The sequence below is a fragment of the Nelumbo lutea genome, chromosome 5 (genome assembly GCF_056320005.1).
Source record: "Nelumbo lutea isolate HS-2025 chromosome 5, American lotus-T2T, whole genome shotgun sequence".
NCBI lineage: Eukaryota > Viridiplantae > Streptophyta > Magnoliopsida > Proteales > Nelumbonaceae > Nelumbo > Nelumbo lutea.
The window spans coordinates 74,424,447-74,448,240 of NC_142688.1; the positions used below are offsets into that span (position 1 = coordinate 74,424,447).

The following is a 23,794-nucleotide window of genomic DNA, read 5'->3' on the forward strand; positions in this document are numbered from 1 at the left end:
TGGCAGGTTGGAAGAGAGAAAACAAGCTCTAATTGAGAAGATTGAGTAATTGGATCGTAAAGAAGATATGGGATTTTTTGGGGAGGGGGACAAGGAGCAAAGATGGCTATTGAGGAAACAACTAGAGGATCACTTGCTAAAGGAAGAAATTAGCTAGAAACAAAAGTCTCGATGCAAATGGTTAAAGGAGGGGGATGGTAATACTAAATTCTTCCACACTGTGGCTAATGGAAAAAGGAGAAAGAATTTTATATCCAAATTAGAAGTTGAGGGATCAACCATCTCACATAACAAAGATAGCAAGGGCCTTTGTACACCACTTCAAATCTATTTTTAAAAGGCCTCTAAATGAAAGGGTGTGGTTAAAGGGTTTGAAATGGCCAGATTTGGGGTCAGAGTGCAGGGAGTGGCTAGAAAGGAATTTTGAAACTGAAGAGATAAAGGAATAGTGATTTCAATGGGGTAGGAAGGGAGGAGGTTCCACTCACGCAATTGCAATTTGCAGATGACACAATCCTCTTTAGTGAAGGAGGGAATATACGCCAAATTCGAAGTTTGAAATGGTTATACAACTTTTTGAGCAAATGTCTAATCTTAAGGTGAACTTTGAGAAAAGTTGTATTGTGGGCGTAAACATGGAGAAAAGGGAGGTTAGGGAGTGTGCAGATATGCTGGGATGTGTAATCCTAGATTGGCCAATAAGCTACTTGGGCTTGCCCTTAGGAGATACCCCCAAGAAAGGAAGTTTTTGGAACCTAGTGGTTGAAAGATTTTAGAAAAGGCTTGCCTCTTGGAAGAAAAATTATCTCTCTATGGGAGAAGGATCAAATTGATTAGATCAACCCTAACTAATTTACCTGTTTATTTCATGTCAGTTTTCAAGATCCCCAAACAGGTTTCTAATAAGCTGGAGAAATTGATGAGGGACTTCCTGTGGGAGCCAAGGGAGGAAAAGAAGGACCATAGGGTAGGTTGGGAAGTGGTGACTAGAAGCAAGAGACAAGGTAGGCTAGGGATAAACTGTGGGCAATCCATTAGAAAGGGATAAACTGTGGGCAAAGATAGTGGTTAGCATCCATGGGCTGGAGAATAATAGTTAGGATCTGGGAATCCTGGCAAGAGCCAAAACCACTTCTCCTTGGAAAGCAATCCATAATCTCCTTCCAGTCTTCTCTCAATGGACCAGGTATGAATTGAATTCAGGTAAACTTGTTAAATTCTGGGAACAGACTTGGGTAGGGAATTCTCCTTTGTCAAGCCAATTTCCATCATTGTATGCTCTCTCTGACCATAAGAATGAGCCTATTTCTTCCTTTCTAGTCCTTTCCAATGCTTCCTCTGGTTTTGGATGGAATTTGAATTTGAGAAGGGCTGTAAGGGACATTGACTTACAAGAAAACTGCCCCTCCTGGCAATCCTTGAAAATGTGTTTCTGAACCCCCAAAAGGAATACTGCAGAATATGGACCCCATCCCCCTCGGGCTCTTTCTCTTGTGCTTCTTTCTTTCAGTCCCTTTCTCAGCATCCTACTTCCCTTGCAATGCCTTTCCCTGCTAAAGAAATTTGGTGCAAGCCTATTCCACCTCGGGTTGGGAGTTTTTGCTAGGAAACTTTCTGGAAAGAATAAACACTCGTAATCTTCTTCAAAGAAAAAGACCCAAGACTTGTCTTTCCCCGCACAGGTGTGCTCTTGGCAAAGCTGATGGAGAGATTGGGTACCACTTATTAGTGTCTTGTCATTATGCAACAACTATTTCGGCTTGGCCTTTGTCTATAGTTGAATCCCCCTTTCAAATGTGCAGAGTTTATTTTCCCCCTCTTTTTTCAGTTGGCCTGCAAAGAGGGGTAGGATCATGTGGAGTGTTAAGGCGGCTGTATGTTGGTCTTTGTGGGAAGAAAGAAACTCCAGAATCTTCTCAGAAAAGGAGAGGGAAGCTGAGAACTTAATGGAGATGATCCACTTAAGGATAGTGCACTGCTGAAATCCATGGATTTGTTTTCAGACTTTTCTGTGGATGTGTTGTTGAGAAATTGGAAAGAAATAGCAAAATTAGTCCAGATCTGAGTGTCATTAGTCGCAAAATCAGTCCAGGTCAAGAGGGTCATTAGTCCTTCTTGGATCCCCCCTTCTGATGGGTAATATAAAGTTAAAGTTTGATGACAGTAGCATTGGGAATCCAGGACAATCAAGAATTGGAGGGGTTTTCAGAAATGAGGAAGGAAATACTATAGCCCTTTTCTCTGGTCCAATTGGAGAGGGTGATTCTCTCAGGGTTGAGATATCAGCAGCCCAGGAAGGGATCCAAAGCGCAAGAGAACAGGATATTAGGAAACTAATTCCTGAAGGAGATTCAGAGATAGTAGTAAGTTGATTAAAGGAAGACAAGCCTGAGTTGTGGAAATACAACAATGAGAGGAAAAAATTCAAATGGCTCGCAAAGGATATTGAACAGCTGGGTTAAAAGAACTACAAATGCCTTTGCTGACAGGCTAGCTAAGCAAGGGGTGTATAGGGCTTCATTGTTTTGGGCTTCTTTCTAATTCTGTTTTGTGTTTGTGGGGGAGTTAAGACAGTTTACATCCCTCTGTTTGATTGTAATACTAACTAATTAATTCCAATGAAATTCTGTTATTGATAAAAAAAAAATCCCTTAAAGAATGCCAGCTTCTAACTTCAGGGTTGAGAACCTACTCAGAAAACAAAATGAAAGAGAGGTTTATCATTCCCTGTGGCCCTGCCTGCCTTTGGTACCATCTATCTCCCCTAAATTGTTAAATCCCTCACCTTCCACCAAAGAATTAAAACTGGGCTTTTTCTTTCATATGACAGTAAAATAAATACCTTTCCTCACAACCACTTTTTCTAAGTGAGGTGGCCAGTAGACCATTATGGCCAGCAAAAATTTTATTTTAGTCATGAGACTGGGGATTGGGCATCTCAGTTAAGGCTTAAAGGGCCCACTTCTGGGATCACTACTGCTCAAATGGAACCCTGATATTAAACAATGAAACTGCCTCCTCGTGACACCCAATACTTCATTCCATCCTCAATCCTTGCATTTGAATTTTGAAGAGCAAGATACCTGTAAATAAAATTTAGCAGAGCCCAGTCATCCTGTAGTGGGATCTGTAGAGAACATTGATGTGGGCCCCACAGCTGTGGTCCCACTCTATCCGTAGGGTAGAATGTATTTAGTCACAGCTGTGGTTATTTTTCTCTCTGTTATTTCGAGTTTCAGTTTTATATTGATTGTTATTTGTTGGCAGTTATGATGTAAACACCAAGGGCAGATATGTCCTTTCATGTAACTAGCATAACCTATATATATTAACTTAAAGTGGTGGCGGCAGAATATTGACATTCTGTTCTTCTCCTCAAAATCTGTGTTCTACTGATCTTTCACCACTCTTTCTTCTACTTTTTCTTCACTTTCTCTTCTCATCGAACCTGAAATCTCTTAGTGGTCAAGACTGAATAGCAGTCCTGAAAACCTACATGGTATCAGAGCCAAGTTAGGGTTTTTCATGTGAGTCTAATACTAGCCAACCACATGAGAATTCCCTAGGACTGAAAGCTGAAAAGGAGGAGTTCGCAGACTGATTCTTGGAGATCGCCAGAGGTGCTAGCAGCTATTGGAAACTTGCTAGGGTTTCAGAGTGTTGGTGGTCAGGAAGGATCAGAGAAAACTAGGGTGCAGGTAACCCTAGAAGAAAGCGAACTAATTTTTCCTTGTAAGTTGTTTACTTTTTAAGAGAAGTTCTTTCAGAGGGGAAGGCCGAACCATTCTAGTTCTTTCTCTCTTCGATTCACTAGGGTTTTACAGCAAACCCTGGCCGAACTATGTTTCTCTCTACTCTAGGGTTTGAAAGTGATCTGTGGCAAGCCCTAGTGTTTGACTGAACCCTGTGATCTACCTAGAGCTACTCTTAAGTTTATTGGTAGGTTCGATCAGATTCTAGGGTTTCTTATTAATCCTACTGCAAGCTCATCTATACAGTTTGGACTGTGCGACTGAATTGCTTCCTTTCAGGACTGATTAAAACCCTAACTTTCCCTAGCATATCAGTTTTTTTTAAAGTTGTTCTCAGAGTTCTAAGGGAGTTAGAGATCTATGGACAGCTACTGTCGTGTTGGCTAGTTGGTTTCAGATCAGAATTATTTCGTTTTGTGCACATACACTGAGAATACAGATCAAGCCTATACTGTTTTGATTGTGATTGGTGATTCAAGTGCTATTTTGAGAATTGACAGAAATGGAGTCTAAAATTCAGGCAGAAGGCAGTCTTGGGAACATCAGTTATGGTGGTATTTCTGAGATGGGTGTTCAGATTATGACCGTAAAGTTTGATGGATCAAACTATTTGGAATGGGCCCAATCAGCCATGATGGCTATTGGTGGAAGAGGTAAATTAGGGTACCTCCTGGGAGATGAAAGAACCTTCCAAGGGAGACCCGACATATACCAAGTGGATGCAAGAAAACTACTTGGTTATGACATGGCTGTGTAATTCTATGCAGCCTCATATTAGCTGGAATTATTTGTGGGCAAAAACAGCTAAGGAGATATGGGATGATATGAAAGAAACCTACTCCCAACCCCTTAATGTTGCCAGAACATATGAATTGAAATGTGAAGTGAACACCCTTAAACAAGGAGAGAAACCGGTGTCGCTCTACTTCTCTACCTTGAAGTCCCTCTTGAGTGGGAGAGTCCCAAAGATGCTCAGACCCATAGAAAGCACATCGAGACAAACAGAGTGTTTGAGTTCCTGGCGGGACTGAACTCAGAATATGATATTGTGAGGAAGCAGATTTTGACTAGAGACAGTGTGACTCTCTCTCAGGCTTACTCATTTGTAAATAGTGAAGAAACCAGAATGAAGGTTATGATGCAACCCACATCAGCCTTTGTAGCGGCTACACCAAAATCAAGGGGTGATTCAGAGAAGGACAGGAGGAAGGAAGACAAGAAGGATGTAGTATGTGAACATTGTAAGAAACCCAAACATACAAAAGAGACATGTTAGAAACTGCATCCCCACTTGGTTCCTGCGAAGTTAAGAAACAAGAAGGGCACTGCTCATGTAGCCATGAACACTGATTCAGCATCCTCATCTGGCACAAAAGGAACATCTTTGGAGAACTTAGCTGCAGTTCGGGCTGCCCTAATACAGCTAGAAAAGGAGGTTGGTAATTCAGCTCAGCCATCGCAGCCTCCATCAGCCCCTGTCACATCTACCTTTGCCCATTCAGGTACTCGAGCTTCAACTTATCATGCCTCAGCTACAGGTACTACTGAACCTTGTTGGGTAATAGACTCAGGTGCATTTGATCACATGACTATCTTGCCTTCATTGTTTACTACTTACCATTTGTCTTCTAGTAGGGATAAGGTATCTATTGCTGATGGCTCCCTGGTTCCTATTTTTGGGAAGGGTGACATCAAGCTTTCAGATACTATCTCCCTATCATATATTTTGCATGTTCCTAAGCTTGATACTAACCTTCTTTCAGTCAGTAGTATCACCAAGCATATGAATTGCTCGGTAACCTTCTTCCCTGACCGATGTGTTTTTTAGGACTTGGAGACGCAGAAGGCGATTGGGACTGGCCGTGAGACGAATGGGATCTATCAGCTCGGGGAGCAGTTCCATTAGGGAGAGTCAGTAGAGAAGTTGTCTTTTGTTTCTCAGAGTGTGAGTCCGGTTATGCTTTGGCATAACCGATTAGGTTATTTGTCTTTTCGATCTTTATAGAGTTGTCTCAGCTATAATGTAAAAGTTGTGAGTTTGCTAAGCATTGTAGAAAGCCTTATTTATTGAGTAATAAAAGGAGTGATAATTCTTTTGGTATTGTGCATACTGAAGTTTGGGGGCCTTATCATATCCCTTCCATGGGTGGGTACAGATATTTTTTGTTATTTGTTGATGACCATACCGTTTTTCTTGGGTTTATCTCATGTGTTCACGAGATGAGGTACCTTCCCTAACCCAAAATTTTCACTAAATGATCCTAACCCAGTTTGATGCCAAGATCAAAGTTCTCAGATCTGATAACGCAAAGGAATACTTTGCTAAATCATTGACCTCTTATCTTCTTCATCATGGGGTTATCCACTAGAGCTCTTGCCCTCATACCGAGAGGAAGAATAGGCACATTTTGGAAGTGGCTAGAATCCTCATGTTTACTTCCAATGTCCCTATTCGCTTCTAAGGAGATGCTATCCTCACGGCAGTAAACCTTATTAATCGGGTCCCTTCCAGGGTCCTTGATATGCGATCTCCTTTTTCGCTTCTACACCCACGTGAGGACTTGTTTTCTATTCCCCTTAAGACATTCGGTTGCACTTGCTTTGTTCAACTTCTCGGACCCCATCCCTCCAAGTTCGAACCCAAAGCCTCCAAATGCATCTTCCTTGGTTATGCACAAACTCAAAAGGGTTATTGCTGTTATGATCCTGTCTCCGGGAGAAAGTTTGTCTCCATGGATGTCACTTTCTTTGAGGGGACACCCTATTATCCTCGGGTTGCCCCTCAGAGGGAGAGTAGTGAGAGTGGGGGTTTGAGTTCTTGTCTTCAGGGGGAGAGCAGTGAGAGTGGGGCAGTTCCTTTACCCATTCCATTGGGTGATGAGAGCTGCAATGGTGAGGGTGGTCAGAGGGATCAGGAGTTGAGGGAAAGCTGCAATGGTGAGAGTGGTCAGAGGGATTAGGAGTTGAGGGTTTATCACAGGCGGTGCAGGAAGGTTGAACCTGATCATCAGCAATCCAGACCAGCTCCAATCTCATCTGCAGCTCCAGGTCCAGATACTTCAGTCCGAGAGCCCACAGAGACTTCCCCTACAGATGATCTTGACCTTCCAATTGCAGTCCGTAAAGGGAAACGACATTGTACCACATCCACAGCCCACTATATTTTCCATTTTTTATCCTATGATCGCCTATCTCCTACCTACAGGTCCTACCTTAGCTCCATTTTCAATGTCCCTATTCCAAGAACAGTGCAAGAAGCCCTATCCGTCCCTGAATGGAAAGATGCAAAGCCAGTTGAGATGGATGCCCTATTGAAAAACAACACCTGGGAGGTAGTTGATTTGCCAAAAGGAAAAAAACCAGTTGGATGCAGATAAGTATTTATGGTGAAGCATAATGCAGATGGATCTATTGAGAGGTACAAAGCTCGGTTAGTTGCAAGAGGGTTTACACAGACTTATGGCATAGATTACTTGGAGACATTTGCACCGGTAGCCAAGATGACTACTATTCGAGTTCCATTGTCCCTTGCAGCAAGTCACACTTGGCCTTTATACCAAATGGACGTGAAAAACGCCTTTCTAAATGGAGATCTACAGGAAGAAGTTTAGATGCGTTTGCCTCCTGGATTCTATGATGCAGAAATAGGTAAGAAGGTCTGTCGGCTCAACAAGGCTTTGTATGGTTTGAAACAGTCACCTAGGGCTTGGTTCGATAGATTCAGATTAGCACTTGTGAAGTCTGGATATGTACAGGCCCAGTCAGATCATACCCTATTCAACAAGAGGGTGGAGTCCTCTTTGACACTACTAGCCGTATATGTTGATGATATTGTGGTCACAGGGAATGATAGCCATGAGATTGAGTCTCTTAAACAACTTCTTCACCAAGAATTTGAGGTGAAGGACCTTGGGTATTGAGGTTGCTAGATCCAAACAGGGGATCTTTATATCTCAGAGGAAATATGTCCTAGACCTGTTGGTAGAAGCTGGAAAGTTAGGTGTCAAGCCTGCAAATACACCAATTGAACAGAATCACAAGATTAGTGCCGAGAGTGGGGAGTTTCTTGAAGACAAAGTTATGTTCCAGCAACTGGTAGGAAAGCTCCTATATCTCTGCCTCACTCGGCCAGATATTACTTATGTTGTTAGTGTTGTCAGCCAGTACATGCATTCTCCTAGAACCACACATCTTCTTGCGACAGAAAGAATCTTAGCCTACTTGAAGAGATGCCCAGGTAAGGGTATACTTTTCAAGAACAACAATCACATGAAGGTGGAGGTCTATACTGATGCAGATTGGGCTGGGAGTGTTGATGACAGAAGGTCTACCTTAGGATATTGTGCCCTTGTGGGAGGAAACCTTGTCTCCTGGAGAAGTAAGAAACAAAGTGTTGTCTCACGATCAAGTGCTGAAGCAGAATACAGGTCCATGGCCAATGGAGTGGCTGAAATCCTATGGCTAAGATCTCTACTTGAGGAGTTGGGTATTGAGTATGAGAAGCCCCTGATGTTGTACTATGATAATCAAGCCGCCATTAATATAGCACATAATCTAGTACAGCATGACAGAACCAAACACATTGAAGTTGACCGCCATTTTGTGCGAGAGAGGGTCTCATCTCAAGAAGTATGCCTCCCTTACATCACATCCAGTATGCAACTAGCAGACATCCTCACTAAATCCGTATCAAGAAAGAAGCTAGAGGCAGATCTATCCAAGTTGGGAATGATGAACATATACTCCCAACTTGAGGGGGAGTGTAGAGAACATTGATATGGGCCCCACAGCTGTGGTCCCACTCTGTCCGTAGGGTAGAATGTATTTAGTCACAGCTGTAGTTATTTTGCTATTCTATTATTTCTAGTTTCAGTTTTATATTGTTTGTTATTTGTTAGCAGTTATGATGTAAACACCAAGGGCAAATATGTCCTTTCATGTAACTAGCATAACCTATATATATTAACTTAAAGTGGCGGCGGCAGAATATTGACATTCTGTTCTCCTCAAAATCTGTGTTCTACTGCTCTTTCACCACTCTTTCTTCTACTTCTTCACTTTCTCTTCTCATCGAACCTGAAATCTCTTAGTGGTCAAGATTGAATAGCAGTCTTGAAAACCTACAGGATCCATATACTCTGAGTCAACTCAAGGGAAACAGATGAGAGTTTGAGCCCTTCAAATGGAATTCTCAAAACCACAACTCCAGGATGCCCTATCTTTGATGCCATGTCATCTATCTTCCTAGTCAAACTGCTGAGAGACAGAGAGACCATTTACGAGAATGGAACTCCTAACAGTCTTGGATCAACCACAGTTAGGAAGAAATCATATGGAAGCACCCCAAGAAAGCTCATATAATACCTATATTACAATTCTAACCAACAGAGACCACTGACATGCTTTGAATTGTGCATCATATTCAAATCATCAACTCATATACTCAACAGCAAAATGTGAGAGGGATTTCTCCCAACTTCAAACCATAAATGCATTCTCACAAAATCTAGTTATTTAAAATATTGCTTGAATGCTGGTTTCCATCTAGTATGCCTTTGTACAAATACCCAATGGTTCTCAAAGAAATGAAGCACCACAAGCGAGATCCTATATGCATCAATCCACCATTGACATTTTAGAGCATGGAGCTCCACATAACAACTGAGAAATTGAACCCTACTAATCTTTCTGAATCAGATTTGAGAACAAAACATCAGGATCTTCTTTTTGCTAAGGACCTTTTAAAGGAAGTATAACCGCACATTTAATATTCAAAAGGAAAAACATAGCAAATAAATATGAGTATGAAAAGAAAATTGAGACATTTAATACTGATTACCAAAAATACTTAATTCATTACCATCAACTAGACATTTTTGTCTTTCTTGTTACTTGATGCAGTCCACAATCATGCTCCAAGAAACATAGAATCATATGTCTAGTTGTTATTGGACTTCTAACAGATAGTTCACTAAAAGCTCCAACAACTCTTAATAGCTAGTTTTTCATTTAATGATGTAACAGCTAGTTTTGCATTTAATACTCCAACAACTAGTCTTCTCATTTAATGTTCTAACAGCTAGTTTATTCCCTATATAAAGCCTTGTAATCTCAAGCCAAAGGCATAGAGATCTTTCCTTTGTTTTGAGAAGCCTAGAGCCTTCTTTGAGAGTTGAGAGAGTCCTCTCTTTGTGTGAGTGAGTCCCCAGCCCCTTTGGGTGAGTGAGCCCCCCACCTTGTTGCTTCATATTATTAGTCTCATATTAATAGAATTTCCATCCAATTTCCTTCTTGTCTCTAATTCTCTAAGCAAATTTCTTTTTTTTACATTTTCTATCAAACTTGAGTTTCATCAATTGGTATAATAGCAGGATGAGTTTGAGCTTGTAATTCCTTTGCTCTATTCGTTTTCTTCGTCTAGAGACAGTGTTACAATTCCAGAAAATAGGTCAGTTGACGTCCCAATTTCGGTAGTGAAATATTCATCAAATTGGGTCATGTTATATATCGTTGGAAAGTTCTTTGAGTCTACTTTCTAACGCAACAAATGGTTCGCCAATCAGATTTTTCCATGGAAAGTTATAAGAGACCCAAATTTGGTCAACAGAGCTGACTGCATATCCGAACCTTTCAAATAAGTGAGACACCATGCCAAGAGGTCGGCCTAAGAAGCAACACAAGGCTCCAACAGAAAATGCCTACTTACGCGAAGAAGTCAATGAATTAAAGCAATCTTACAATTCCATTCAACATATGGTGGAAGAGGTGTTACGTAGACTCCCCGGGCAAGCTTCTACAAGCAATCCTACCGATCAAACTGTATTTATGGAGCAAACATTTGAAGAACCGAACGCTTCTGATAAATATGATCTTTCTGACACATCAAGTTCTACTAAAGGAGCTTCAACACGATCAACACCTTCACAACAAGCTTGGGACATGGATCGACTTGTACATGCTTTAGAAGGAACTGACAAGAGCATCCGTGTTGATGTTTCTAACCTTGATAGTAAGCTCGATCCTGAATTTTATTGTGATTGGATTGCATCCTTAAAAACTTTCTTTGCGTGAAAAGAATTATCAGAAGAGGGGAAGGTCAAATTTGTTGCTACAAAACTCAAAGGTCATGCCCTAGTTTGGTGGCAACAATACCAACTAACTCGTGAATGAAGAGGAATTCGATGAGTTAATACTTGAGCAGAAATGAAAATCAAATTAGAGGAGAAGCTCCTCCTTCTTGATTATTCTCAAACTCTCTACCGAAAGTTTCATCATCTCCACCAAAATAGTGATCAAAGTGTTTCTGATTATACCAAAGAATTTTATAAATATTTAAGTCGGGTGAATCTACAAGAAACCGATGACCAATTAGTTGCATGGTATTTAAGTGGTTTAAAATTATCCATTCAAGATGAAATAATTTTGCACCACTTAAGTAGCCTTGAAGAAGCTTATCAAATGGCTTCGAAGGCGTTAGAGAAATTAAAAAGGGCTTCCCTTAAGCGAGTTGAGAAAACCACTTTTGGAGCAGTGATTTAAAAAGTGTGCCTCAGGCGAGGCGCATTTCAAGGTATGCACCTCGACTAGGTCCTAGGCACAAACCTTTCAAAAGGCACACACCTGGTGCGCCGGATGCGCCTTGCACCTTAGCCCAGGTGTGCACCTTGCACCTCAGCCCAGTCGCCTCAGCCCAAGCGTGTGCCTCTTTCTTAATGGAGTAAAGTATATTTTGACTCCTTTGAAGGAAATACCTTCAAGAGTGACTAGAAAAGAAAATTGTAGTCTTTTATCCCTTAGGCAATTTGAGGACTCTTTCAAAGGAGGTTCTAATTGCTTATGCCCTCATAGTCCATGAGTCCATTAGATTAGAAAAGGAGAAAAAATACCTACATGTTTAATAGAACTCTTTAGCGAATTTAATAATATCACACCTGAGGAGCTCTCGAGTGAACTACAACCTATGTGTGATATTCAACATCATATTGACCTAGTTCCTAGTGTCCCTTTACCAAACTTACCCCATTATCGTATGAGTCCGATAGAACATGCTGAACTTCAAGGACACGTAAATGAATTGTTAAATAAGGGGTTTATTCAAGAAAGTCTCAGCCCTTGTGTTGTACCTTCCCTTCTTACACCCAAGAAAGATGGGACTTGGAGGATTGTGTGGATAGTTGAGCAATTAATAAAGTAACAATTAAATACCGTTTCCCTATTCCTCAACTTGATGACATGTTAGATAAGTTGCATGGAGCCAAAGTATTCTAGAAGGATCCCAACGATTGCAAGTTATAAAAAAACTACATGGTCAAGGCTTAGGTGGCTATTTTGGAAGAGATAAAACCATTGCTATGGTTCGTGGACGTTACTTTTGGCCTAAATTAAACAAAGATGTAGAGCGATTTGTTCAACAATGTGTGATATGTCAAAGGACCAAAGGAAAAACTCAAAATCATGGACTTTACAAGCCTTACCAATTCCAACTCAACCATGGGAAGACATGTATGGATTTTGTGCTTGGGTTGCCAAGAACAAAACAAGGGTTTGATTCTATGTTTGTAGTGGTTGATAGATTTTCAAAGATGGCTCATTTTATTGCATGTAAAAACACTACAGATGCTTCTCATATTGCTCATCTTTCTTTTAGAGAAATTGTTCAATTGCACGGTGTACCTAAGAGCATCACCTCTGATAGAGACACAATTTGTAAGTCATTTTTGGCGCACTTTATGGAAATTCACGGGCACTCAACTTCAATTCTTAAGTGCTTACCATCCACAAACTAATGGACAAACTGAAGTAGTGAATTGTTCTCTTGGTGATTTACTTCGATGTGTAGCAAGTGATTATCCCCGCCAATGGGACTTTGTTTTTCCTCAAGCTGAATTTGCATATAACAGTTCTAAGTATCGATCTACTAAAAAGACCCATATGTAAATCAGTCCTCTAAAACAGATGTAAACTTGAAAAAATTAGAGAGAAAAGAGGAAGAAAAGAAGAGAACAGCAGTACAAGAGAAAGAAGATGGAGAAAAGAGGAGGAAGAAGAAGAAGAAGAGTTTGAATGTCTCTTCCCTCCCTTCTCTAATCCTTTTACTAAAACTTCAGTCTTAACATAATTACAAGTAGACCCTTAAGTGGGCGGCCAACTAGGCAGTAACATAAAGAGAACTAGAAAAAAGAAATAATAGGCCCATTAAGATAGGCTCGTTAGCAACAAATAAATAAAAACAAACTACAAGAATAGATACTAGGGCCCATTCGGCCAAGTCTCTTTACACACCCCCTCAAGCTGAGCATAGATGTCAATCAGCCGAGGATCTAGCAACTATAAACTGTTTCTTACTCCTCCATGAAACAATGTTCCCTGTCACCAAAGCACAATAACCTAAAGTGGATCTCCTATCAACAATACATCCGGCCCAATCAGCATCAATGTATGCTTCCAGCTTCATGTGTCCATGTTTGGCAAATAGAATACCTTTCCATGGAATGCCTTTCAAGTAACACAGAACTCTTTCTACAGCAGCTAAATGAGTATCTCTAGGAGAATGCATAAATTGACTAACAACACTCACTGCATAGGAAATGTTCGGCCGAGTCATGCAAAGATATAACAACTTTCCAAGCAGTCTCTGAAACACTCCACTATCAAATAAAAGTTCACCATTTGGGATCAATAGGAGTGGAGGCTGGTTTAACACCAAGTTTACCAGTCTTAGCAAGGAGGTCAAGAACATTCTTGTGTTGAGAAATGAAGAAACCATCCTTAGATCATGCAACTTCAATACCCAAAAAGTATTGAAGATCTCCAAAATCCTTGATCACAAATTCAGAGTAAAGAAATCTTTTGAGTTTACTGACCTCTTGGGTGTCATTACCCGTGACCACAATATCATCAATATAAACTAACAAAAAGGTCACCAGAGAGCCACTTCTTTTCAAAAACAGGGTATGATCAAATTGAGTTTGTGTGTAACCAAAGCAGACAAGAGCAGCCTTGGACCTCTCAAACCAAGCCCGAGGAGACTGTTTGAGACCATAAATGGATTTCTATAGTTTACACACCTTCCCCTACATTTCCTTTCCATACACCCCCGGAGGCAAAGACATATAGACCTCTTCATATAGATCTCCATTCAAGAAGGCATTTTTAACATCAAATTAAGTGGAGAGGCCAATCAAAAGTAGCAGCTAGAGATAACAAAACCGGACTAAAGTCATCTTAGCCATAGGAGCAAATGTCTCAAGATAGTCAATACCATACATCTAAGTGTAGCTTTTAGCAACCAAGCTGGCCTTAAACCTCTCAACAGAGCCATCAGAGTGATATTTAATGGTAAATACCCATTTACAACCCACTGGTTCCTTCCCTTCAAGTAAGTCAACAATATCCCAGGTATGGTTCTGATGCAAAGCATCCAGTTCAGCCATCATAGCATCCCTCCATTCAGGTTTAGATAAGGCTTCTAGTACAGACTTGGGTATCACATGGAAAGAAACAAAAGAAAGAAAAGAGTAGTAGGTAGGAGATAAAAGGCTATAAGACAGGTGTTTGGAGATACAATGGGTTGTACACTTCCACTTACCCTTGCAGAGAGCAATAGAAAGATCAAGGTCTGGGAAAGAAGTAGATGGGTCAAAGGAAGACTGATCTGTTACCTCAGTAATGATGTGAGGAGCAAGAGGCTCTTCTGTAGGAGCGAAAACAACTTGCCCATGTCTGAATCTGTGCCTTTGGTACCACCCTTGGAGAACAGGATGAGGAGGAATTACAGGAGGAGGAAAAGGAATATTGGAGGTAGGTCCAATGGGATAAGTGGACACCTCATGAGATGACTCAAAAGGAAAAGGAAGAGGGACTGTTGGAAAGGAGTAAACAATATGGAAAGGAGAAATAGATCTTTTATTGCTTACTAAATAAAATTGTCTACAATGCTTTGCCAGTTCACACAACTCACAATGAAGACTTGATAAAGACACTCCCTTAAACATATCTAGAAATAAATGACTCAAAGCAGAAAAAGACAAATGACCAAACCGAAAGTGACATAACATGACTTTGTCAACAGATTCTAACAAGACTGACTCCAAGGCAACTCCATGAGGTGGACCAAGAGCTCTATCAGGTGTGTCCAGCAAGTATATTCCGTTCGCCTCATGGCCACTCCCAATCATCCTCTGAGACTATAGGTCCTGAAAAATACAATGAGTGGGAAAGAAGGTTATGCCACAGTTCATGGATTTAGTTAAGCTACTAATAGATAAAAGATTTGTATTAAGTTTAAGGACATGAAGGACAAATGATAAATAAAGGGTGTTAAAGTTCTTTATATCCCCTTTTCCATAAAAGGGAGCAAGAGACCCATCGGCAAGGGATATTTTCTCTTTACCAGAGAGAAGATGCTATGAATAGAAAAGGTTAGACAAGCTGGTCATATGGTCTGATGCACCAGAATCAATGACCCAAGGGATTTTATGATTACCTGAAACTGAAGCATGGTTTGTAGAAGCACGAATACCTAAGTGAGCAAAAGCTGATGATGATGATGTGTTGCCTGAAGAGTGAGATGTAGAAATAGTAGCCTCCAAGTGATTTAACAGCCATCCATACTTTTTAAATTCTACCTCCATTGTTGCCAACTGTTCAATGGTTGACTTCTCTTCACTCTCCTTACTTCCTCCTTCAGGTACTGTGGCAACATTAGTTGTCTTAGGCTTTCCTGTCTGACTACCCTTCTTAAAATTGTTGTTATTCTTAAATCGGTCAAGTAAAAGATCAGGAGGAAGCTTCCAACAGGTGTCCTTCGTATGCCTCGGTTTCTTGCAATATTCACATACCTGCTCCTTCTCAGTTGGACTCTTTGGCTTTATTCTATCATGTGCAAAGTGTTCCATAGGTGGACTCTGTAACTGAACCTGTCACCTACTCTCCTCATTGCTCACCATAGCATATGCTTAGGCAAGAGTAATCTCATCTTAGGTCAGAATATTCTGCCTAATAATGTCAAACTCAGGGTTGAGTCCAATAAGAAATTCAAAAACCCTGTTTCTTTCCACCAACTTCCTAAACATTTCTGCACCATTCTTACTCTCTCATACAACTGTCTCCATAACATCGATTTCCTGCCATAAAGATTTCAATATAGAGTAGTAGATTGCCACACTCTTCCCCCCCTATCTTAGGTTCTTCACATCACTTTTCAGCTTGTAGACTCTAGCCACATTCAACTTCAGTGAATAAGTTTCAGTAACACTGTCCCAAATCTCCTTGGCCAAGGACATCCAAAGATAGTGTTGACTTATATGAGGCTGCATAGAGTTGACCAATATCCTATGATAGTATAGTTCTCCTGCATCCATTTCTCAAATTCAGGGTCTGTCTCTTCGGGTTTCACTTTACTACCTGTGATATACCCTAATTTTCCTCTGCTACAAACATAAATTCTTATAGACTATGCCCAAGCAAGATAATTTGTCCCATCTAACTTAATTGTGGTCACACCAGTCAAAACAGAATCTACCGAGCCAAGCCCGAAAACCGGTACCTGCTTGAACTCACTTCCGTATTACTCCATTAATCAAACGAAAATAAAAAAACTAGAAATTTGGTCTTTAAAAACTTACTTAAAGCCAAACCAGTACCCAGATGCCTGAAAACTAGGGTTTTACTGCATCCGACTGTTGAGGAAAAAGAGAGAAGATATAGCCACTCCTACCAGAGCTTCCCAATCTCTTCCAAACCTGAACCACCCTCTTTTTGAAGTCAAAAGACACCTCCCAAACACAGAGCACCACACCCAAAGCTTCATATTTACCTGTAACTTCAAAAATCTCTAGTCGGCTAGGGTTTTGGGCAAAAACAATACAACACCACTTCTTGGCAATATCAGGCTAGATTTAAACTCTCCAAACCCTCTACCAACTAGGCAAAAGATCCTCTGAACTATAGAGAACCTATCTCTCCATACACTCTTAATCGAAGGGTGTATGGGAAAAGAGTAAGAAGAAAAGAAGGAAGAAAGAAACCTGCTTTGATACCAAGATGTAAATCAGTCCTCTAAAACAGATGTAAACTTGAAAAAATTAGAGAGAAAAGAGGAAGAAAAGAATATAACAACAGTACAAGAGAAAGAAGATGGAGAAAAGAGGAGGAAGAAGAAGAAGAGTTCGAATGTCTCTTCCCTCCCTTTTCTAATCCTTTTACTAAAACTTCAGTCTTAACATAAGTGGGCGGCCAGCTAGGCAATGACATAAAGAGAACTAGCAAAAAGAAATAACAAGCCCATTAGCAACAAATAAATAAAAACAAACTACAAGAATAGATACTAGGGCCCATTCGACCCAGTCTCTTTACAAACCCCATTTGAAGTAGTTTATGGAAGGAGTCCAAGTCATGTAATAGATAGTGTCATTTCCCAATCTAGCTAGGAGTAGCATGGAAGCTTAGGAACTTGCTGATCACATCCATGAAATTCAAGAGCAAGTTAGAGTGAATCTCGAAAAGGCGAATAAGCAGTACAAAGAAATTATGGATGTTCATCGTCGACACTTTGCATTCCAAGAAGGTGATTTGGTTATGACATATTTAAGGAAGGAAAGGTTCTCAACATGTACTTAACACAAGCTTAAGTCTAAGAAGATTGGCCCTTGTCACATCTTAAAAAAAATTGGCCCCAAGGCATATAAGATTGACTTACCATGCGGAATGGAAATCAGTCCAATCTTCAACATTGCCGATTTATATCCTTTTCATGGTGACCCAAATCAGCCCTTTACCATTGTTGATGATTTGGGAATTTCATCTTCACTTGGAAAATCAAAGATAACTGATATTCTTGATATACGTTCAATAAGTACACGAGTAGGCACTTACACACAATATTTGTTTCGCCGGAAGGACAAACCCGCATCAAAAATTGCTTGGATTAATGATGAAGACTTGAAGAATATTGATGAAGAATTATGGAAGACAATCTCTACACCAAAACTCGAGGACGAGTTCTTTACAAGAGGGGGAGAATCATGCTCCAAGAAACATAGAATCATATGGCTAGTTGTTAGTGGATTTCTAACAGCTAGTTCATTAAAAGCTCCAACAACTCTTAACAACAAGTTTTTCATTTAATGTTGTAACAACTAGTTTTGCATTTAATACTCCAACAACTATTCTTCTCACTTAATGTTAGCTAGCTTATTCCCTATATATAACCTTGTAATCTCAAGCCAAAGGCATAGAGATCTTCCCTTTGTTTTGAGAAGCCTATAGCCTTCTTCAAGAGTTAAGAGAGTTCTCTCTTTGGGTGAGTGAGTCCCCAGCCCCTTTGGGTGAGTCCACAACCTTGTTACTTCATATTGTAAGTTCATATTAATAGAATTTCCATCCAATTTCCTTCTTGTCTCTTAATTCTCTGAGCAAATTTCCTTTTTTACATTTTCTAGCATACTTGAGCTGCATCATCACTATATGCTTTTTATCATTTCTCTTCTTTTTTGGAATTATGGTAACTTAGCGAATTACATTTAGAAAAGTAACTAGTAATCCAATCACAAAATTCCCACTTTTCTTTTAGGAAAAAATTTTCAAAACTTACTGAAGTATTTCTGTTTTTTCTTTTGAAATATTAGAAAGCTTTGACAGTATTTTGAAAGTCTTAAACCTGTGAATTTCAAATTATCAATCACACTGAAAATATCACAAATACATTGACAATATAACGAAAAGAAAATTCCTGATCGTTTTGTTTGTATAACCCCTAGTAAAATCAAGAGATTGTAGAGAAATTTCACCAAATCTTGCCAATATTGCAATTGGCTGACTAGTCATTATGTGTACTAATTGGTTTTCTTGGAATTAATGCACCAAAAATATTAGAATCTATGATTGCCCAGATATGGATACAAATACAGACACAAATACAGTAAACAGCAATATGACTCACAATTTCGTAAAATCCTGGACATGGATATGGGTACAGGTATCCCATGTAATATGCTTATATCATATTTGATAAGTATCGGATATTATATCAGTAAGATAGGGATGTACAGGTACACGATTATCATAGATTAGAACTCTTATGTCAATAGCAGAAGTTCAGAATCAATACAGAATGAAATCTGTTTAACCTCCCTCAAAAAACAATACCTACCTTTCCATTTCACATTTACAAAGATTTAACAAGTTATGCACAAATTCATGTTATGCATATGAGGTTGTGTATATTCTGGGTAGATTGTTACAAACATATTACTTCCCCAATTGTTTTCAGAAGGAAAAAGATATCTTATAATAGTTTTTCAGAAGTGCAGAAAGGATTTTCAAAAGGCAAACAGAATAAAATGAAATCAAAATAAGACAAAGAAACTAATTGTACCTTCTAGCTTCCTCGTCTCGAAGCTTAGCATCAAACTCCTTGCTTGGTGGGTATTTAGGCAAACTTGATGGATTAAAAGGAAGAGGCTTTGCTGTGAAAAACTGAAAAAAAAAAAACTCAGGATTGTGAGTACATGAATCCTTTAATTGTACCTAGTAAATGTAAAATATATCAGATAAATACCAGAAATAGGTATCTAAACTATAAATCAGTATAACAGAAAAATTCATCCATCACAGTGTTTTAAAAGTGCAAGGAACAAAAACAGTGCAAGGGGCAATTTGCACCTGAGGCACAAGGTGAGGCACACACCTTTTTGAAGCAAGGCGTAAAAATACAAAAAAAAATGTCAGAAAATTCAAAAACAAAAGCCAAAAAATTTCAAAACAAATGCAAAAAAATAAAAAATATTAAACATAACATTAATAAAAAATATGAACTTAAATTTTAGAGAAATTGTCTAAACCTCACCATGACTTTTCATGAATTCTCTTAAACTCACCATAACTTCTGCAAAACGTCCAAGGGCCCCATGTCAAGAAGTTAACGTTAAATAACAGATGGTGATAGATTACTATTTTACCCTTCTATTGAAAATGAAAAATAAAGCAAAATTTTGTAAAAAACAACAAAAATACATCTCAAAATCTAAAAAATACAATGTAAATAGTGGCTGCCGCTGTTGTTCAACCAACAACCAGGGGGCAAGACAGAGCGAACGAGAGAGAGACAGAGAGAGAGAGAAAGAGGAGCAAGAATGAAAATTTTACCTCTATTGAGTGGGCCGACTTGTATTTAGTTTATTTTCTTTTAAATTAAGATGTTGTTGGGCCTTGGGCCCATTAGATTTTATTTTTTAAAGAGCTGTAATTACTTAGTTTGAGTTGCCACCCTACTAAGGGCATCTTTGTAATATCTCATACTTAAGTTAATTATAAATAGAATGAGGGGCTGGCGGCTAGGGTTATGTGAACCTATCCTAGTCGACCTTCTTCTCTTTTCTTCCCCTTCCTCTATCTCTTGCTGAAATCCCCAACTTTCTACTATTACTTTCACAAGAAGCTTGGCCAAAATCAGCACATAAGGCTTTCTACTTGGTATCAGAGAAGGCTGAAGGTTCTTGAAGAGATTCGTTCCTGTAGCCCTAGATCGGCCCACCGCATGGAGATTTAAGAGGCTGATCGAAGCTTTTAGGTAAGCCCAGTTTTTGGATTTTCTTGATGGATCCGTATGCCCTATAGCTGGTCTAGGGTTTCTCATCAGAATCAGGAAAAACTGGAGAAAGGGGAAGAGTCCTGATTTTGTTGGACTCTTCAATTTTGACCTAGGTAGTGGCGCCCTATTTTTTTAGGGTTCCTCTGGGTTTTTTGTAAGGGGCAATTCAAGTTCCATGTGGTTTGGAGGCCTCTAGAGAGGGCGGTTGCTTCTTCTCTCTCTTCTCCCCATCCCACCGAAAAGGAATCTTTCATGGGAAGAAAGTTCTGGACACCAAAGGAGTGTCGTTGGTTCCAGGTATTCTGTTTATTCTTGTTGCATTTTTTAGCTGTTTTCTATACCTCTTTGAGACACATGGAGGGACACAGAGTTGAATATAAGCCCGGGAATTAAATGGGACCAGTGGAAGGAGGTGCTGGAGACCCCTTCGGAGCCGGAATCATTACTACAGTTAGGTTGGATGGTACAAATTACTTGGAATGGTCCCAATCTGCAAAGATGGCCATCGGGGTTCGTGGAAAATTGGGGTATATTACTGGTGAAGAGGTAAAACCCAAAACTGGCAACTCCCGGTGGGTGCAAGAAAATTATATGGTAATGGCATGGTTGTGTAATTCTATGTTGCCACATATAAGTAAAAACTTTTTATGGGCAAACACTGCTAAGGAGATATGGGATGGGGTTGCAGAGACCTATTCACAGAAGGAGAATGTTGATAGGGCTTATCAACTGAGAAATCAGATTATTGCTACTAGGCAGGGAAATAGATTTGTTGCAGCTTATTTTTAGTCCTTAAGACCCTGTGGCAGGAGATTGACCATCTAGAGACCTTTGCTTGGGAAACCACCAAGGATGCAGCTACCTATCAAAGACAATTAGAGAAGTATAGGGTGTTCGAATTCCTTGCTGGCCTTAACCCTGAGTATGACATTGCACGACAGAATCTTCTTTCCAGGGACAGTGTCACTCTCTCCCAAGCATATGCATTCGTGTCGGGAGAGGAGTGCAGGAGGGATGTAATGATGAAGAATCCCATGTCTGATCAGTCTGCTATGGTAAGTGCTGTGAAACCTAAACAAAATGGCAATGAGAACAAGAAGGAAGACAAAAGGGACTTAGTCTGTGACTACTGTAAGAAACCGAAGCATACAAGAGATACTTGCTAGAAGCTTCACCCACATCTTGTGCCGACCAGATTGAAGAATAAGAAAGAAAATGCACATTTGGCAGTTACTAGTGACTGCTGCAGTAAGGGTCGAGCTTGAGAGGTTTGGGTTACTTCTAAACCAGAGGGATATAGCTAGTTCCAATTCAGCCGCAACCGGACAACAAGGTACAGGTAGCACAGGTGGAACTCACTCTACCTCCCTTGCCCACATAGGTAGTTCACATGTCACTGCAAACTATGTTTCTGCTTCAGGTAAGGAGAGATCTCCTTGGATTATAGACTCTGGAGCCTCAGAGCACATGACCCATTGCTCCACCATTTTTTCCTATTACCAGCTCAGTTCTGGCAGAGATAGGGGCTCCACAGCTAATGGATCCCATGTTCCTATTGCTGGGAAAGGATCTGTCAAGATTAATGATTCCATTTATTTACCCTTTGTCCTCCATGTTCCTAGATTGAGCACCAATTTGTTATCTATTAGTAGTTTGACTAAGAATCTGAACTGCTCAGTAATTTTTTCTCCTGGACATTGTATTTTGCAGGATCTGAATTCAAAGAGGACGATTGGGAGTGGTCGTGAAACGAATGGAATCTACCTCCTGGATACTCTTCCAATTCACCAAAATCATCATGTTTGCAAGGACAGTGAGTTAAAACTGGTGGATCAGATTATACTTTGGCATAATCTTTCCTTGGATAAAATATTTTGTTTTGTAATGTCATATTCAGGGTTTAGTCCAGTTAGGAACTCAAAAACCCTGTTTCTTTCAACCAATTTCCTATAGGTTTTTGCATCATTGGAAGTGTCCCAAGTCACAGCCTCTATTAGATCAATTTCTTGCCACAGAGATTTCAAGGTTGAGAAGTATACCGCAAGGGATTTCTCCCCCTGTCTTAAATTCTTCACATCACTCGGTTTATAGGCTCTGGCTACATTTAGTTTCTGAGAGTAGGTTTCTGCAACACTATCATAGATTTCCTTAGCTGAGTTCATCCATAGATAATATTGACTAATCTGTGGCTGCATTAAATTCACGAGCCACCCAATAACGGTGTAATTCTCTTGCATCCATTTCTCATAAGAGGGATCATCCTCTGGGGGAGTCTTCTTGCTCCCGGAGATAAACCCCACTTCCCTCTACTACAAATATAAATTTTCACAGATTGTGACCATGCCAGATAGTTGGTTCCATCCAGTTTAACCGTGGCCACAGTCAACAAGGAATCAGCTGGAGTTCCCAAAGCATGTCCATATTCAGCAACATTCTTACTCTCAATATCTGAGGAGTCCATCATGTAAAAACTTCAATTAGGATTTTGGTCAACTTCTACTAGTGTACTGATTGTTGATGAACTCAAATTGGGTTAAATCGGCAACAAAACACAGCAACACACAAAGCCAGTTCAGACCTGACAGCCGTGAGAACCAAGCTCGGTGGCAGCACTTTCAAGAAGAAGGCCTGATTCAGCCTTCAGGAGATAACCAGTAGACCTCCAAACACTGTGTACCCAATTGGAGCAGCTTCCTAGTTAGGGATTCCAGGTTCCCAACAATAGGTGCCCTAAAGAGAGCAAAACACAATCCACAGAAATTAAAGGGGCCTTTCTACGAACACTATGTATGCAGCAGTGAACATCCCACTGTCACCAAGTAAGAACCACTTCAGGAGCAGTCCGTATAGGTCCAAGAAGCAACTGAACTGAAGTAGGAACTCGCGCCACTGAGCACTGAGTCCAAAAAGGTTTCGGCCACTTGACAGTCCAACAAGATGAGAAACCAACCCAGAAATCTCTGAGTTAAATCAGGTTGACCACAGCTGAGTATCTGAACAGATTTAGAGGGGTTTCGAACACTCTAACAGTCCCCCCAAATCAGACATATAACCCAGAAATAACTGAAGCAACTTACAGTTTTATCAATCTCTGATTCGAGCTCCAAATCACGTCGAACAATCCTTCTCTCTGATTCTTCCCGGTCACTGAACTATTCTCCAAGCGATTAGAGTCTTGGGCACCCTCCAATGACCTCCAAGAATCAGGCGAATGAGTCTAAACTTCCAGCCCTAGAACACCCTCATGCAGTTGGCTGGACTAAACCCAGATGAGAGCCACGCCAAGCTCAAACCTGCTCTGCTACCAAGATGAAAAACAGCCCTTCGAAGTATGGGACTGTGTAAGATTAAATGAAAATCCAGAAAAGGCAAACAGCTGAAAAGATTGGTGAAGATGGAGAGAGCTGGCAGCAAGGAGGGTTAGAGGATGAGAGGTTTGAACTAATCTCCC

General features: G+C 40.2%; 1 protein-coding gene across 1 annotated transcript in view; it reads right to left on the minus strand.

The window, feature by feature from the left end:
- Positions 1-23,794, minus strand: part of LOC148852925 (putative serine/threonine-protein kinase At1g54610) — a 117,297-nt gene that overhangs the window by 34,445 nt on the left and 59,058 nt on the right. Inside the window, exon 5 of the mRNA XM_088942389.1 lies at positions 19,129-19,229. Coding sequence (XP_088798515.1) covers positions 19,129-19,229 — 101 coding nt within the window. The remainder of the gene's footprint in view (positions 1-19,128; positions 19,230-23,794) is intronic.